Below are 19,351 nucleotides of genomic sequence, written 5' to 3' on the forward strand. Positions count from 1 at the left end.
CACTGTAAGCTGTCGACAAAAAGCTGCAGCTGTAGAATTAATAAGTACCCTATCCAATCTCTTTCTAACCCAACCATTGGTCCAAGTATATCGGTTTCCAATGAAACCCGCATCCTCTAAACCACAGTCTAACATCATATCAAAGAAAGCAGTAGTGCCACGATTACGGGTATTATGACCAGTGCGCTCTCCATCATGTGTAATAACATTAAAGTCTCCTCCAACTAGCCAAGGATCGTCCATATCGAGGGAGATGTGGTGAAGACCCGCCCACAAATCTCTCCTGATAGTAGCATCGCATGACGCATAGACTGGAGTCAAATAGATAGCACGCGCTAGTCTGGGATCCTCAACTCTAACGTGAAGAAACTGGGGATGATCAACAATAACAGTAACATTAGTCCCTGAATTCCAGAAAAACCAGATCTTATTCGATTCATTCTGAGCTCCCATGTCGAAGCGCAGATAGCGTCGTGTATATAGGTAATTTAAGGGAATTTGACTTTCAATGAAGGATAATTAGCAATTAATATAGGTATCTCTATATATTTAATTCTAAATCCGGTGATGCATTCTAAGACAATTTGTTATTTCTCTTCTTTCATTATGCGTAGCTAAATTCTTTGTTAGGGCAAACAATGTAACCTATTTGGGATCCTTGATTTCTTTTATTTGAAATTCTAGTTCGTTATTATATGTGTGGGTTTTAATCATGTTCTTAATGCTTTGAATTTTCTGGCCAATTATTTAAGGATTTCGCAAACCATAATTGCGTAGAGATGCGGATTCTTGTTTAGACCACATAATAAAATATGGTAAATTAATATAATGTGTAGAGGTACCTATATTAATTACTGCGGTCCAAGTTTTCCCTTAAATGAGGAAATTAATAATCGTTTATTATTAATTGCCTACTTGACATTTTTTTGAGTTTGACATTTTGGCATACAATTACGTTTTACTTTGAGATTTGATGTTGATTTATGAACTGTGGATATGATGCATGCTAGATTGATTGAAATTTAACCTTGCAAAACTCGATATTATACGTGCACCAGAATTGAGTTTGACACTGTGATGAAACGAGTTGATTCATTTGTTAGATATGTTGATTTAAGTGGGCATAGATGTTTTCCCTAAGCCAAAGTAAATTATTTATCCTTAAACCAAATTTAGCATAGTTTAGGGTAGCTTTATAGTTGTAGGAAGATGCGGATGTGAATTTGGATTCCATGTGTAAAAAATTATGTATGGATTGTCTTAGACTAAAGTGATAAAGCTAGGTGAGAGTCTTAAGTTGAAGGTTGATTTGTTTGGATAAGTGTGGGATAGGGACATTGCACTAATCAAGGCATATACATTTGAAATTGAAAAACTTCTCTTTGAAGTCTTCATGACTCGAGTAACTAAGCCTGCAAGGGTATCTTAAAATTTGGTGCCCTAAAGTCATCTGATTTGAGAGTAATCGGTCTAAAACTCGCTACAGGGGTAATTTAGAAGGCAATCAAAGATAAAACTGCACTTAAAACAAAAATTGGTTCTCTTCAAAGCCTTTTTTACTCGAGTCAGTAAGCTTGCAAGGGTGTTTAAAATCTGGTGCCCTAAAATCATTTGATTTGGGAGTCATCAACCTAAAGCCTGCTATAAGGGTTATCTAGAAAGCTTAAGGGAGAGAATGAAAAAAAAAAAAAAAAGGAAAAAAAAACTTGTGAAAAACAGAAAAAGCAAGTGCATGAAAAGAGCAAAAGCACTAAACTCCTTGGTTAAGCTCTAACACTTATTTGAGGGAATTTGACTTTCGATGAAGGATAATTAGCTAGTTGAGTCATGGTGGTCGAAGCAATCAAATAATTGAAAAATTCCTATTCACTGAAGCATTGACTTGCAAATAGTAACATCCACCTAAACTCGAGAGGGTGAGAATAGTAATAAAATATTCAACTTTAGGTTACACACTGGGAATGAGCGAAAAGAATAAGTTTGGGGGTGTGTGAATCACCCGAGAAATGTAAGGATATATTTGACCACAGAGGGTCGAGGATTGAAACAACTTGTGCAGTCATGGTGGATTACTTATCTCTTCACACACACACACACATCGATTTTGCACTGGAAGAGTATATATTGGTTTGGCATTGTGACTTGAAGCATATTTGTGGAATAAACATCAAAATCTTGAATCCTGAAGTAAAAAGCTTGATTATCCAACCAATTATCTTTTGTATGCTTGTGTGTTCGTGGTTATTTAGATGATAATTTTGTTTGAGGACAAACAAATGTTCAAGTTTAAGGATATTTGATAAGTGTATATTATACACTTATTTAAGACTTTAAAATGATGAAATTCAGTTGTTTCTCGGATGAATTATGATCTAAATTATTGCATTTCGTGTTGGATAGGGAAAATTCAATGAAGATACAAGAAATTGAAGGAAATAAGCAAAAGTTGACAAAATTGGAGAAAATGACTAAGTTATAAGAGATCCAAAATTTGGGGACTAAAGTGCAAATACTCAAAAGTTGTGTCGGACCTCACGATGTAGATTCAAGAGTTCTTGGAGTCAATTGAATAAAGAAAGACATCAAAGGGGTGAAATATAATCAAATTATGACTACACATCAAAGTCCATCCGAAAAAATGTATGCATTGTTTTTAGACTCATATTGAGACCCATTTTTGACATTGCAAATTATAGAATTTGAAAATGGTATCTAAAGTAAAGTTATATCCCTTTGAGTTAACTTTCCAATGCATCTTGAATCACCTCGATCAGATATTGGGAGAAAAAGCTATGATGAAAAGATTAAATATTATGCAGTGCAATCAAACTGACGACAGCACTCAGGCGCTATCCCGTAGTGCCCAAGCGCTATGTTTCTGATTTTTTTCCCGAAAGTCAGTGTTTAGGCGCTGTAAGTATAGCGCCCAGGTGCTGCCATCAGCGCTCTACCGGTGATTTGTTTGCGGTGCTTAGGCGCTGACTTCTAGCGCCTAAGCACCTAGGCGCTACACCGAGATTGTCTAAGACGTGTTTTTAGGTATTTTTCAAGTCCATAAAAATCCTACTTTCTAAACAAATAGAGGAGGCACCTATAAATACATATTTCTCACACTATTCGAGGGTTCTTCACACATTAAGAGGCGAGATAACAAAAAGGAAGATTCAAAAGAGAAATTCAAGGAGAAAAACACCAAGCAATTAAATATTTGAAGCATTGATTGGAAGGGGAAAGAGATCTTGGTGTAAGAATTCTACTTTTTCTTCTATATCTTTATTACAAATCTGGTGATGTATTTTAAGATCTTATTGCATTATGAATAGTTAAATTTGTTCTTAGGGCGAATAATGTAATCAATTGGGATCATTTATATTTTCTTATTAAGATTCTTAGTTTTTAATTTTTAATGTGTTGATTTTGCTATGAATTGAATGCATTAAATTATCCGATCAATAATTTGATGATTTCTGTGAATCCTTTATGAATAGAGATATAAGTTTAGGATTTAGACCATTTAGTAAAATCCAATACATTGGTATAATGAGTTAAGATACATATACCATTTATTGTGGTCATAATTGAATTATTAGGACAAAGAACTCGTTTAACTAAGTTGAACTTGTATAGAGATATGAAATTTAATTAGTTGAATAGGCTCAATAAAAACTCGAGATGGGTAATTAAATACAATAGAAGAATTCGACCGAACATTACATTAGAATTGAGTCTTAATTTGATATGTAAAGGTGATTAATATGTGAAGTTATTCTGCCCTAACATCCATTCATTATTTGATTTTCTAGAATTTAGATTAAAATTCAAATCCTACAACTTTTAATTTGTTTTAGTCATATAGTAGTTAAAAAATTTTGAACTAGAAAATAGATCTTATGAGATCGACAATCCTAACTCGTAGGTCCACTATTACTTGTTATGATTCGTGCACTTGCGAAAATAAAATTTACAACAACAGGGATCTAGCAAATAGCTCTTCCTAGGTTACTTGATGATTCTTTCCTCAAGAACGATCTCTTTTCTTCAAATGTGATAAACTCCCAAGAATGAACTTTTCTTGCCAACTTTTTCCACTGGCTTTTTGTGGTTGAATGTGCGAACTTCCCACTAAAGGTGCAAATCTGTTGACCCCACTTTTAGTGGTGATTATGCAAACAGCAGATGTCGGGTTCACTCGCGTCCACGCAAGCAGATTCCAAAACATCTAGAACGGAGACTTGGTCGAAGGAAGTTATCACATATAAACGTGAGAGATGCTTTATGATGCAAGACAAAAATGTTCAGACAATCGATAATATGATAAAAAAAAAACGTTTTAACATAAATAAAAAAGCTAGCCTTACAATGCTTTTAGAGTCCCCAAGTTGTTCATTCCTTAGCAGGTTAGGAATGTTGAAATGAAGAATTTCGACCGGCGAATCATATTGCTGCTTTTTAGTTTACAAAGACGAGGTAAGAGATGAGAGAATAGCTGCTTTCATAGATGCAAAGAAAAAGTGCTAGAGCCCTACCAGAAAGAAATTGACTAGGTCTAGGGGAGTCCTCCCCATGGAGATTTTAGTGATAGGTTCTAGAAGAACATTTCTGGTTCAGTCTGTAACCTTTTCTCAACTCACAACAAGGCTTCTAAAAAGAATGAAATCAAGGCGTCGAAGCAAGTCCTATTTAAGGAATACGGAGGAGGTATGTGTCCTCTCGATCGCCTTGGAATCAATGGTGCAAAGTCAAACAAGGATTCTGACCGAACACGGGTTTGATCCGAATTTTCTCCCATTTATGTATATGTATCATAGACCAACCATCCCCATGGGGTGCTAAAGGTAGAGCGCCAATTGGTAGGAAAGAATTCCTTTCAAAAATCACGAGTAGGAGAGCATCGATGTGGTGAACTCAACCAAAATGAAGACAAACTAAACTCAACCCGATATGTGTGAAATAATAGAGTACAAATTGAGTGTGATTTTTAGTATATAGAGTTGCATTAAGAACAAATATTACAAGAATTCCTTATTTATAGGGTTCCGCCAAGGTGATTGACGTTTGATTGGAACAACGTCACTTCATCTCCCAGGTCGAAGTCACATCACTCTGTATGCCACACATTTGCTATGTATTTAATATATTAACAACGAGTCAATCACCCACATCCTAAATTGACAGCTTCGAAATTCATTTATTACAAACGTTACATCGATCATTCCTCAAGATTGCCTACAGATCATTTTAAAAGACAATAAGAGCTTCAACCAAATGGAACTTCAGATGGAGAGACTGCTTCAACCAATTCAAAGGGGGGTCTCCGGCCAACACGGTGAGGAACTTCGGGGCAAGAGCATCGGCTTTCCTTTTTGTTTTCTGACTTATTGTTGACTTGGTTAAATTTGCTCTCTCCCCCACGCACCACGTGGCTTGCGACGTGATCTTCGATTGGAGCCTCGGTGGCGAGGCGCAACAACTATCATATTGACTTATTTGTTCATATCATGTCCATCGATAATTTGTATATTGTAGTAGTTCTAGTCATTGAAGAACATTGTAAATTTGATAATTGAAGAGCACTTTGAAATATACCAGTTTCACTCTTTTATGTCTTGTATGACGCATTGCATTCGAGAGAGGACCAGCGCCTCTCTCTGCAAATAACTTGCATTCGCTAAGATGCCTGATCCACAGCCTTCCCCATTTGATTCTAGTTTTACCAAATCCAGCCTGAATAATCCCATCAGTGACGTTCCCCAGATACGCCATATGGGAATACAAATTTTTTAAACAGCTGATCAGAACTATGTCCAGATGAGAAATATGCAATTTCATGCCTTCGCAAATTACGCGTACATATCATTGAGCAGAGCATATTTGGTTCATTTTCGTGCTCAGAATAGTAAACTCAATTAAATATAAAAACACCCACAAAAAAAAAATTCAATAATTTGTAAAAACAGTTCTGTGAGTAGAAAAGACAAGTATGGCACAATTTGAATGTTACAAGAGAAATGTGTTGCTACTTTCCCAAAATAAAAATTGATAATGCAAGCATATATGTAATTAAGCACCAAAGAATCTTAAATTTTCCCATCTCTCCTTTTTGATAGAACACGTGATGTTCTGGCCAGGAGCGGAACTAAAATTATGCTGCGACTAAATCAGGGGTTTCTGCCTCAACAGATAGTAAGGCGGTGTGAACTTTATCCATCCAATTGTCCAGACGGCCACGTAATGACTTGATCTGAGGAATCCCCAAAACTCTGGGTTGAACCCAGGAAACGTAAACCGTTCCCTCAACCTGATCAATAATTCCTTCGATTAGATGCACCTGTAAAATAATGAAACAAACAATTACCACCCTTCAGAAAGGTTCCAAACGCCAGCAAGAAAGTAATTTTCAGTAATTATACTTCGTTAGAAAAGAACTAAATACTCCAAGTTAACAACAAATAACTCGCATTACTGTTGGATTTATTTATTTATTTATTTATTATTATTATTATTATTTTTGCCAAAAAGGAAAGAAAAACACTTAATACACCAAGTATAATATTTGAATAGACAGTCTATACACCCAAAGACTTCGATACAAAGAAAAGCCAAGCATCAATTGCACTAATATGACTTGAAATTATCTTCAAAGTCTTCTTTTGTGCAACCACGTGTTTTTTATGCATAAGGTTTCCATTAGAGGGGGTAAAAAAAAGAAAAGAAAAGCTTGATAGCAAATTCATATGGGTGTATATCACAGACATATAATAAAGAGATAATTCGACCACAAGCATACTTAGTAGAACCTTAACATTTTTAGCTTGAAAATTAGTAGTTGCAAAAAATTATAATTTAAAAATTGTCAACCACATTGAGGATGAGTGAAAAAAGGTACTGTAAAGACAAATTCTAATTGAAAGAAAAGGGAACACACGTGCTTAATGCTAGCAGTATAATGCAAAGTAGAAGACATGTTCTTAATTAACTTATAGCTTAAAGATAAGTAGAAGTGAGTGTTCTTAATATAAAAGAAATCGTCTAGACAGTGGAAGTTTGCAGGAACTTTACAATTGATGTTTCATAATTAGTAATTCTTGAATCTCCTGTCTTATTAGGTCTACTATTACAGAAGTCCATCTGCATTTGTTCCAAAGCATCTTATAGCCCAAGAACCCCATTTTTAGTTCGCATCAAGAAAGCGTAAAGTCTAGTTAAACAGGAGAAAAATACTAAACAGTTATACAGGCAACTTCACTTAGATTAAATGAAATCAATCGTCACACACATATTTTTCTAATTATTAACATCTCCCTCAAGTTAAGTTGTTAAGTGGGACCAATGAACACTCTCGCTCAATACCTCAAAACCAAAGGACATAATCACATACCATCAGTAAACCATGCAATCATGGTAAGATGGCATTTTTATGGTCATTCATGTCAACAAGGAAGCCACGGAACTAACAAAAAATATAGTTATTGCACTTACTGAAAGGCTCTTCATAAGAAGATGCTCCACGTCTTCTACAGTAAGTTTTGTCCCTTCAGCTATGACACTTAATGCAATAGTTCTATCTTCTGATGGACGACTGTAGGTAAACACGTTATCTCAGAATTTAGTGAACGAAGCACACTAGAAACAAAGTAAGTACCTCGATCAGAGAAGTAATCCAATATATCTCCCAACTCACCTGAAGATAGTCTCCATCAAGCAGAGAATGTTAATTTTCTCCAGTAGGTTTTTCTCATTCTGCACTAATGCTGGTTGGGAGCTCAGAGCAGCTCTATGAACCTGGCACAATTCTTGATAACGAACCAAGTCGCCAGAGTTGAATGCTTCCAGAATATAGTATAGCCATTCTACCTTAGTCCCTATGAGGCTTTTTACCTGCAGAGGCCAAAACAATCAGAATCCAAACTAGTAATTAATCCGATCAAGGCATTTTCGAAAAGGGCATGATGGAATGATCAAATTTTCAGATCTATGCTGATCTCGGCCACTACGGAAAAATGCAATGAAAACTCAAACTGCCACACTGTGGTTGGAAATACTTTCAGATTGACTTTTAAGCCATAGAAGCCTATCCAAAAACATTATATTTGTTTAGTGAGCAACCATGAAATGGGGCTAGCCTTAAAAGATGATGCCCTGCAAATTCCATGATACCGTTGAAAACTTACAATAAAAATCTGATAGTCTTCCTTTCTTCATCATGACCTAGTTTCAGTAATATAACCAAACATTCTTCATTTCATGCAAAGTACATCTTAAAAAAGTGCAATAGAAGTCCATCTTTGAAACTTATTCTCTCTTTCAAATCTGAAGAACTTTAGATTATTAAAGACTAGAATAAGCAACAGAAAGAAAATAGAAAGAATGAAGCAAACAGGAAGACATGATGGCTGGTTGATGTTCCTGAATATATAGCACACAAACATATTTTCAACACATCTTTAAACGGCATTGTATGCAAACATATTTTCTGCCTCATCCTATTTACTCAGAAATTCAATAGCAAACTGCAATAGTTTACAGCACCCAGCCTATTGTATCTCATTTGATGATGAACAATGGCAAACCAAGAGCCATGGTCTCATTTACGCCTGCTTATTTCCTTTTATACTCCCTTCCTCCACAATTGTTAACGCCCGTTTGATTTTCACAGGCAATTGCAGAAGTTTCATACATAACTCATTACCAGNATTGAAGCATGACACGTACAATCTGACACGTGATTTTTCGGAAAATTAGTCCACATCGCATTGATTGAGATATTTTTACTTCAAAGTCGTCATCTAAAGCAATTTAGTATTTTTTTTTCAATGTGGGGATTATTTTTTATTTTTTTTAATTAAACAGTGTTTTTTATATAGATATGCTTTGTTTTTGCAAGGGAAGATGTTCTTTTGACTTTTAATATTATAGATTATGGATTGTTCTGTCATATACACCTCATACTAAGTATAAGGGCAGATTGGTTCCTAAAAAAGTAGAAGGGCAGATTTGTTTTTTGCTTTCAGTTTCTATTCAAATATCAACATTTCAGATTTTAAATTAAGGTTTCGTCCATTTTCATTATCCTCTGGTTCTGGTACAATTTTTATCCACCAGCGACTTTGTTTTCATGGTCTTCGACTATCATCTCCTCTAAAAGAGTATTATATTGCGATTCAAGAGAAGTTTTTTTTTCTTCCCCCATATTGCCTTTTCTTTTCTTTCGCCTTTTGGTTTCAATGTTTCAATTTGCCTGCCTGACATGCCAGCTCTGACAACGTGTCTGTGCAACCTATCCAAAATGGGAAATATTACATAAAATGCGACTCAGGAAAACCACTGAAGAAAGTAAATGTGAACATTCAATTATGGGATTAAAGGTGTGTGTAAGCCCCATTATTTTGAAAGAATGTATTTTGGAATGGTAGATTGATGATGAATGTGAGGTTAAAAAATAGAGAAAAGTTTTTGATTTGCGTGTAATATTATTTTATTGAAGAATGTGTGGTTAAAATAATGTCAAATCATTATTGAATAATGTATTTTTTTCAAAGAATGTGGCTCAAACAGGGCCTAAAGGAATGTTCACTTTATGCTTATCTACTAGCAGACGTACCATCATATCAAGAATTATAATTTGGTTAAGGAAAGAGGACAATCAAGATTAGAAGTTTCAAGTATCAATAGACTTTTCATCTAAAAGCTTATATACAGTCATTTAATACATAAATTTTAACTATAAATCTATGCTTGTCTGCTCAGTTGGCACACAAAAATTAGATAAAAACTACATTGAAATTCGTAATGGCTCTTGACAGCACCACAAATTGAAAGAATGCCTAAAATTTAGTTTCCTGTTTTAACTGTATAATTATCCTATAAACCGTCAACATCTACCATATAACCATAAGTATGATAAAAGCAGGTAAAGAATCATTTTATAAATCTATGCTTGTCTGCTCAGTTGGCACACAAAAATTAGATAAAAACTACATTGAAATTCGTAATGGCTCTTGACAGCACCAAAAATTGAAAGAATGCCTAAAATTTAGTTTCCTGTTTTAACTGTATAATTATCCTATAAACCGTCAACATCTACCATATAACCATAAGTATGATAAAAGCAGGTAAAGAATCATTTCGGGATCCTTAATTTATGCTTGTCTACTGAACAAGTAATCCAAATATCAAGGTCCAAACACATGCTATCTGACACTTGTGGCCAAAAGCAACATGATATACAAACAATTTTGCCTGTCTTCTCATTACTCAATCACGTAGCTTGTGAATGGGCAGGCCTTCATAAGATATTTCATACGCAAAAAAAAATCAGAATATCAAGTTCCATCCCACTAGAATGCCTGGCGACATCTTTTAAAATCCAACCCTCAATGGTGGTAACATTAGCATATGTTACATAACACTTCAAATGCACCTTGAGTACCCATAGTCTTGTGTGAATCTTGCACTTAATAGACATTGTTTTCCACAAGCTGATGATTTCTCTCGAAATCTAGTTATGTTTCTTTGTATGATGTATGAAGTGTCGATAATTAAAAGTGCCTATTTTCTAGTTTGAGTCCATAATAAGCAGCCATTTTCCTTCAGGAACAGAGGTAGGCAATGTGGGGGAAAAAAAAAGAGAGAGAGAAATGTTCTGAAACCTAAATAAAGATGAAGACTTTGAATTTGAAACAGAAACTGAGAATACTTTGATCTAATGGAAGATTCCAATTATTTATCAGCAAAAGAAATTAAGAGAGAGTGTAAATTATTGCAATTGAACAATTACAATCTTTCATGAAAAGTGAATCACGCAACTTCTTCTAACATTTCGACAATTTTAACCTAAAAAGGAAGCAAAAGAAAAGAACTTTCAAAACAAATGCTTTTCCTTCGCCATTTTACCATAAAGGAAACGATGGTGCTAAGTTATGCCATTATTGGTTCTTAACTCTAAGTTATGCCATTATTGACTCTTAACTCTAGTCATCCATTTAGTGGATAGATGGAAAATGCTAAAAGCTATTACCTTCTACTAACGCTGCTACAATCCATTAAATGCGGCTTAACCAATGCTAGCAAATGCCAAGTCACATTGGTGTTAAATGTCACTTAGTAAAGCAACGCAAAAAAGTCCAATTTTCGGCTTCTATCACGAGAGAGAAAAATGAACACATATGCACAAGCACATACACACCACAAGCATATGAAACCATAACCTTTGACACAGGAGTGTCACTGTATTTCAGCCAAGTTTGTTTCCTCTCAGACGTTTCCAGCTAACAAATTTTATACGGTTGAAAATATCTCCGAGTCTAGTTTCATACATAAAAACGGTTCGCAATTTTGATTTGTCTATATGGAGATATGAGCATTTTCTTAAGCATTGCACAACTGCCTTCAACACCCGCGGGAATTGGTGTTTTTGAACAACTCTTCAGATCATTTTCTAAATTAATGTCTTTATTTTCCAATAAGTATACCTTGTTCTTAGTCCAATTCTTCTCATTTCCTAGGCTTGGTAATTAATTTATTTTTATTGGGAATGCCTATGGTTAGGGATGTTCTAGCCTACAGTAAAAGGCAGATTTGAAGTGTGTTTTATTCAGCATTTAGCTTCTTAAGAAGAAGGATTTCTTCTTGTTCTTTACTCTTATCTCATTGGTGGACTCCTTTGGGTAGTGGTGTTCTTGTGTTAGTTCATGTGTCTTCCCTACGTTTCCAATGTCATATTGGTATCAGAACATCAGGTTATGGCTGGTCTACGAAGACATAATGCTCCTGAACCTCCAGCACATGAGCATAATATCCATGATATTAAGATGGATGATTTATGAAGATAAGTTCAGCAACTTCAACAGTGCCTTGAACATTTAGAAACACTGGAACAAAACAATGTCGGTCATTATGTGGAGCATGCATCAGATGAAGCCAACCCTTCTTATCAAAATCAAAGAAAGCAGTCCAGCGATGAGGAAGACAGATGAAGTAACACAAGAACATATAGTGAAAGATTAACTCGCCACCCAAAGGAGTCCACCAATGAGATAAGAGTAAAGAACAAAAAGAAGCCCTTCTTCTTAAAAAGCCAATTGCTCAATAAAACACACTTCAAATCTGTCTTTTACTGCAATGAAAAAAGAGTACTTATAGGCTAGAACATCCCTATAACCATAGGTATTCTTGATTAAAAATAAATTAATTACCAAGCAATTTTGATAATGAAGCAAGAAAAGTCAAAGGAAGAAGAGAACGTATTGCAGACATATAACTTACAATTGGATGTGCAAGGAGTTCTCCAAAGTTGTAAATGTTTTCCCCCAACAATGCAGATAGGGACAAATTAAATGCCAAATCCTGGAAACAACAAAAAAATAGTTCGCTTTACATTTGAAGTAGAAATGCCAACATCTTTCCACCAAAGAGCATTTTGTAAAAAGAGATTTGAGGTTGAACATGACTAGCTATCCGCTAATATAGAACACTTACATGGATCGTAAATTATTATGATAAAAACCACAAAATACATAATTATGAAAGCTAACACAAATTACTAATGATGGCCTAAAAATCATACCAAGCAGCCCGTCATCCGAATATACCTATTGGAATTTACAACATTTACAAACCTTTTTAGATAAGTTCTCGTGACATAAACTGAGAATCAAAGATTTTGCCATAAGATAAAATAAAAAAGCAATAATCCATGTTAATTAAATGAATAGCACAGGAAAACCTTTAGACGTATGCAAAAAAAAAAAAATTCTGTCATTATTCTCCCCGGGGTGGGGGGGGGGGGTGAAGTTACCAACAACAGAGAGTCCAGATTCGTAGGAAGGTCGTCAGGTGAAATAGAAAATACAGCAGAAATAGAAAAACAGCACATTAAAATAAAGGACTTAGCTCCCTCTTTACAAGTGATTTCTGTCTAACAAGTTAAGCTTAAGAAGTTCTACTTCAACTACACAATAATTGCATGTGTAATCCCTAAATCTAACATATAGCACCTACTTCTTAATGACTGTGAATAGAACTATAGGACATAATTCGTTCTCAATAGCCATCTATCAAGCACTCAAAAAAGTGGTCTTCATTTTTTTACATGAGACACAATTTTTTAATGAGAGGAACCTTCTCCTTAAATTATTGAAAAGAAACAAGATATATTAGCCTACCAGCTTAAATGATTCTGATAGAGACTTCACGGAAGTGTAAGCCAAATAAAGAAGAGAGCTTTTATAGAACTCTGCAAATTCTTGACGAGATTTATGAAATTGAGATGAAACCCAATAGTAGCTAGCATACACAGAAGGGTCAATGTCAGTCATGCTATCAAGTGTAGTCTTCCCATTCTCTAAGAGTTTCTTGCACTCTTTCTGATCTCCTTGCTCAAGCTTAAAACTAGCAATCTGCATCTTGATATAAAGAATAGGCTCCTCTACGCGCATCTCTTTAGTATTACAAAGCTTTTCAATCACTCCTTCAAGATAATTTATGGCAGCCTCTTTCTCCGAATACTGCCGAGAAACTATGACAGCAAAATGAGCAAGCTTGAGGAGATTGATCTTTGTCTCGAAGTCAGTTATGAAATTGTGGTACAACTGTATCAGAGCATCACCGGCCTGAAATTAGAAGTAATGAAAGCGTGTTAACTGTAAATTAAAATGAAACATAAGAAACAATATAAAGAGAGAAGGAAAATTCAACATGTTGTATATGCATTCACGATTTTATAATCTAGTACATAAGAAAATCAGTAAAAACTTCAGAAACTTAGCAAAAAAGGAGGAGATAAATTGTCTGCAATGCCATTAGCATCTAGAATTGAAGTAAAAAGGGAGATGGTTACAAGCTTTCTTGCTTCGCTCTAAATAGTGACATGGAGCGTAGCTCCCATCCTAAAAATGGATTTATCAGCTTCCAGCCAAAAAAACTTAGATTGTTAATAATATTTTGAAATGGCAAGACAAACCAGAGCACATCTCAGTCGACTCAAGGCTTATAATTGAGGCATGCATATTAGTAAGCAGTATGTACAAGCATAATTATGGATAAATGGTACTCAAAGCACTAGCTTCAGGGGGTTGAATGAAGGTCTCAGGTGGGCACCGCTACAGGCATAAGCCTTTGGCTTTTTTTCTTTTTTTTCTAAAACAATGAACATGAATCTTCGACATGAATATGTTTCTAACGAGCAATCAAAGACGTGTATGTAATGAAATGTACAGTACATTAAAACTAACTTTTATAGTCATAAATCCATTAGTAAATTTCCAAACCTTGATTGACATGCATCATTAAATGAGCATTTTATCTTTAAAAGAAATTAATAATATGATGAACTCAACTATTATTTTTAAGATATTAAGCATAGCCAAGGGATTTTATCATCAATATTACTCGTATACAACTAACATTTTTTTCTGTAAATGTTTTTCCATTTGCCTTAAGAATAAAATTACTTTTTTTAGTAACAGTTCATTCATGATTCATCAACTGAAATGAAATTTAGTATGTTGAAAGATTTCTCAAATCAATAAACAAACAAATAATATTAGGCAGTAGGAAATAAAGACAGGAAGGACATGAGATTCTTAGTGGGAGCTGATGACAATGAGAAATCATCTCCTTCAATCATACACACAATGAACAAATTCCTAATATATAGCCAATACCCACAAAGAAGAATCAAGACAAAACAAAAACAGAAACGTGGCACTGAAAAAAATGCCATGAATTATGTTAAATAGCAACTCAAGACAAAACAAGTAGCCAGCTTTGCACAACAAAATGCCATTAACTTTGTTATATTTTGACTCAGGACAAAATAAACAACCAAAAGTTGCATGACAAATGCCGTTAATTTTGTTTAAATCTTGAATCAAGACAAAACAAAGAGCCAAACTCGGCATAATAAAGTTCCATGAATTCTGTCAAACCTTGAATCAAGAGAAAAAATAAAAAAACAAAAAACAAAAATCCGAACTTTTCACATCAAAATACCATCAAATTTGTTAAATCTTGACTTCGGACAAAACTAAAATCCGAATTTTGCATTGCAAAATGCCATGAATTTTGTTAAATTTTCTCCATTTATTTTCTCATAGACTTCTAGCCTTGAAAGTTTTTATCAAACAGATGGTTAGCGTATAACATCAGGGAAAAAGAAGGCAACATTCCCATTTTCTATGGGAAAAATTCAAATTTCTCCCTCTCGTTGAACATAAGAATAATCATCAACACACTACCCAATAACACATAAAAAACCTGAAATCCTAACCCTACATAAAACACCGGAAGCCCTAACATTTAAAACAAAACATATTCACAAATCCAAAGAAAAATCAGGTAACCCGCTGAATAGAAACAAAACCTTAAAAAAATAAAAAATAAATAAAAGAAAAAGAAAAACATGTCAAGTAATTGAAATAAAAAAGAACCAATAGATCATCAAATACATAAAACACGCATTTAGATGTGGGAATTGGGACCTGAAAGACGGCGAGGGCGACAAACTTTTCCAGCTTGAGGGTGAGCTGGTGCCAGAGTTTGCGCTGGTAGAGATCTGCAAGCGTGTTGTACCACTCAGAGAGCTCAGGGTGAGTACTCCGCAGGATGTCCAGATACTGTAGAGCCGCCATCGCTTCTTCCACTACGATTTTGTGCTCAGAATCCGATATATGCTACAAAGTAATGGAGGACTACCTACTCAACTGTAGATAGAAGGGGGAAAGAGTCGGGGTAGTGGAGTCATACGTGGGATTAACCGCATGATTTGTTACTAAGGCTCGTTTGTTACTCATTATGTAAAAATAAAAATAAAAAATATAATCATTACGAATTTCACAAAAAAAATAAAAAATTAATTACGATAATTTGATTTGATAGATAAAGATCATTTTTTTTAATTTTAATGGACAAATAATGGAAAATAAACGGAGGCTAAACTCTGACATGAAATTCCTAATAATTGAATTTAAAAATGTATACGAATGGTCACTAATTTTTTTAAGTATTAGTATTTCATAATTGAACTTATTACTAAATCACGTACCATGTTACTCGTTCATCAATTGAAAGAAAAAATTCGTTAAGTTCAATAAACAACTTGACTTAAGTGATAAATTGATAATGCGGTGTATAATTTAGTGAACATTTAAATATATTTTTGAGATTCAGTTATGCAATGATAACAATTAGCAAAGTTTAATAACCATTGAAATACATTTTTCAAGCTTAGTTATTAGGTAGTAACAATTTTTTTTTTCCTCAAATAGACCTTTGTGAAATAAAAAATTAAAAGGGTGTTTGGTGGAAAGTAAAATCAGATTTTTAGTAGATTTTGATAAAAAATTTTAAAATGTGTGGTTGAAAATTTGTGAGACCCATGAAAGATTTGATTGTTTAACTTTGACTTAAACTAAAATTATATTGTAATTCAAACCAGTCAAGGACTAAAGAAAATGAAGGGAAAAAAGTTGAATAATCAAATCGACCTCAATTATATTGACATTAATTCGAACATTTTTATATATTTTTTAAAAAAATTTCCATCATTTTCTTTCAATCTTCCTACTATTTGTCTTTCAATCTTTTTATACAAAGTTCGAGATACAGTAAACTGATACCAGTTGATCTAAAAATCAAACTTACTTTTCATCATGATAGGGACTATATATCGAATAAGAATAAAACTTTTCCTCTTCATTTTCTTTAGTTTTTTCTTTCACTGAAGTCGATTTGAGGAAAAAATAAATTGTTAATACTTAATAACCGAACTTAAAAAACGTATCTCAATGATCAATAAATTTCACCAAGTGATACTGCTTCATAACTAAACTCAAAAATATATCCCAATGGTCACTAAACTATGCACTGCATTATCCATCAATTACTCAATCAATCACTCAAATCAACGTCGTTTTTTGAATTTAATGGATTTTTCAATTTGAGTTGTGGATGGATAACATGGTGCATAATTCAGTGATCATTGAGATACATTTTTGAATTCAATTATAAAGTAATAACACTTGGTAAAGTTTAGTGATCATTGGGATACATTTTTAGTTCAATTATCAAGTAGTAATATATGACAAAGTTCAGGACCTATTCATGTAATTAACCCATTATATATGTGAGTGGGGCTGTCTTTTCTTTTCGAGAAAGAAAAATCTGTGCAATTTACATTAGCACTGACCATTTAATCTCGAACCATTCGAACTTTCAAATCAGTTTATGCACATTTTAGTCAATATCGAACCTCCCAACAGGGTTCAAAAAATTTAGAAGTTGAAATTTATTTTTGATCGAGTCTTGAACGAGTTCTTGAACCTGAATAATTATCATTTTTATATTTTTATGTTTTACAATTTATTCACCTTGAACCATTAAACTGGCACAACATATAACAAGTTTACAAAGCTCTTCAAGTAACAAGTTCGGAATATTGTAGTAGCAAGAACTGTAAACAATCAAATTAATTCATTTGATATTGAATCATACAACTCTCATTCATATTCACTATAGACCGCATCTTATGCACAACCAACCTCCAAAAATCAATCTTGGGGTGTCACATGGGGAGCTATAGTTGAAATTCGATGATATTATATTAAATACTCGATGTTACTTGGTAACATATTTTATGGCGGATTAAAAAAATTGTTAAAATATATATTTGGTGACATTGTAATTTGGGAATGTAATTTGCATGGTTGGGGTATGGTTTTAGAAAATGTTATGAATAGAACCAAATTCGAATCAGAATCAATGATTAGAGCTCAATTTCAAACTTTAGTAAACTATAAGTCAGTTAAATAGACTGCACTCGATCTTTGCATACTAAAGTTCAATAAATAACAAATATTATTTCAAAGACACAACAAACTACTTTTACGAATGTATTAGTATGTTTAATACTATACATTCAGTAATTTGAAAATTTTGGATACAACAAATTCATCCTCTACATATCTGAATGATGATGATGATGATGATGATGATGATGATGATAATAATAATAATAATAATAATAATAATAATAATAATAATAATAATAATTAAGATCATATCATATCATCTTACAGAAAAATTGTTTACATTCTCAATTTCTCATCGGTAAAAAAATGTGCGAACAAGTAGAAATGCAACAAACTACTCAAAGTTGAATTCTACAAGTTCAATAAATGCAATATGCACCGACAAATGTCTAGCACAATGTAATAAAAAAAAAAAAAATTAGTAGTTTCTATTGTCCACAAATAAACTTTTTTTATTATTTAAATAATTTGTCATGGTATACTTTATTTGTTTTTGAAAAATAAAATTACTAAACGATTTGGTATGATATATCAAAATTATTTGAATATTGGTGTAGACCCTCAACCAATAAGACGAACAAGAATCATAACACTGCAAATGCAAATAAAAACGTGAAACAAAATCTAGCCTTGTTATTTTCATATGGGAAATGTATTTTTTTTTAGTTTTTACCTGCTCTATTTTATTTTTTCCTCATCTTTTTTATTTTTTATTTTTAATTTTAGGCACAAGACACTTGAGATTTTCCATACATGATGTAAGGTCAAACAATGTTTATTCAATCGAATGCCATAATTAAATCTCTAAAAGTCATGACGATACCACCATTATGTAATTCAGCTTTGGTTCCATCTATGTTCTTGAGACGGTTAGAGCTTACATTTTGTTTAGGGTCATATATCAATCATGATATATACTACCATGTGTTTCTTCTTACATTGATAAGACAAGAAATAAAACCTCTATCTCCCAAAGTATACATGTGGGTCGAGTTTGTCATTCTTAAGCTACGTAACTGGTTGAGATGGAGCGCAAAATCCTAAGCATAAAAGGGCAAGAAAGAACATCATCAACCTTTAAGCAAATATTATGAGAAAGCATCAAATTGAGAATTTAAATTTAAATACCAGAAAGCATCAAATTGAGAATTTAAATTTAAATACCAGACTCTTCGAGCAGCTTAAGGATGCTGTGTTCTGGGGCACTAACTGATGGCAGAGTAACTCGGTTAGTGGGTCGAGGTTTTGTTCCAGGAGTAATGGATTCTACAGGAGTTGTTGGTTTCGAAATGACCTGCATATCAGTCCTCCTTTGAACACCTGAAGACACTCTCTCCTTCCCCATTCTTCCATCCTGATGACCAAAGAAATATAGAATCAACTGTTCCCAGAGGAGAAATTCTATCATATCGTCATTTCTGACTATAACGACCTAAACAATTGTTAAATCGCCACCCAATTTATAAAAACTTTATATTATACTGCAACCTAAAGAGGTTGCAAATTTCAACAGCTTTTCAAAGATTTCTTCCTCTCTTTTACAC

General features: G+C 33.6%; 2 protein-coding genes across 2 annotated transcripts in view; both read right to left on the reverse strand.

The window, feature by feature from the left end:
- Positions 1-5,926: 5,926 nt before the first annotated feature.
- Positions 5,927-15,733, reverse strand: LOC111399140 (26S proteasome non-ATPase regulatory subunit 13 homolog A-like). The gene is made up of 6 exons (XM_023026380.1): positions 15,480-15,733; positions 13,164-13,610; positions 12,265-12,345; positions 7,682-7,878; positions 7,480-7,579; positions 5,927-6,328 (listed from the first exon to the last, which is right to left on the reverse strand). The coding sequence occupies exons 1-6, from the start codon at positions 15,627-15,629 to the stop codon at positions 6,143-6,145; spliced, it is 1,161 nt and encodes a 386-aa protein (XP_022882148.1). The 5' UTR covers positions 15,630-15,733; the 3' UTR covers positions 5,927-6,142.
- A 3,082-nt stretch (positions 15,734-18,815) lies between these two features.
- Positions 18,816-19,351, reverse strand: part of LOC111398421 — a 2,966-nt gene continuing 2,430 nt past the window's right edge. The window contains exons 4-5 of the mRNA XM_023025322.1: positions 18,972-19,161; positions 18,816-18,847 (exon numbers count right to left, since the gene is read on the reverse strand). Coding sequence (XP_022881090.1) covers positions 18,816-18,847; positions 18,972-19,161 — 222 coding nt within the window. The remainder of the gene's footprint in view (positions 18,848-18,971; positions 19,162-19,351) is intronic.

This window comes from Olea europaea, chromosome 8 (genome assembly GCF_002742605.1).
Source record: "Olea europaea var. sylvestris chromosome 8, O_europaea_v1, whole genome shotgun sequence".
NCBI lineage: Eukaryota > Viridiplantae > Streptophyta > Magnoliopsida > Lamiales > Oleaceae > Olea > Olea europaea.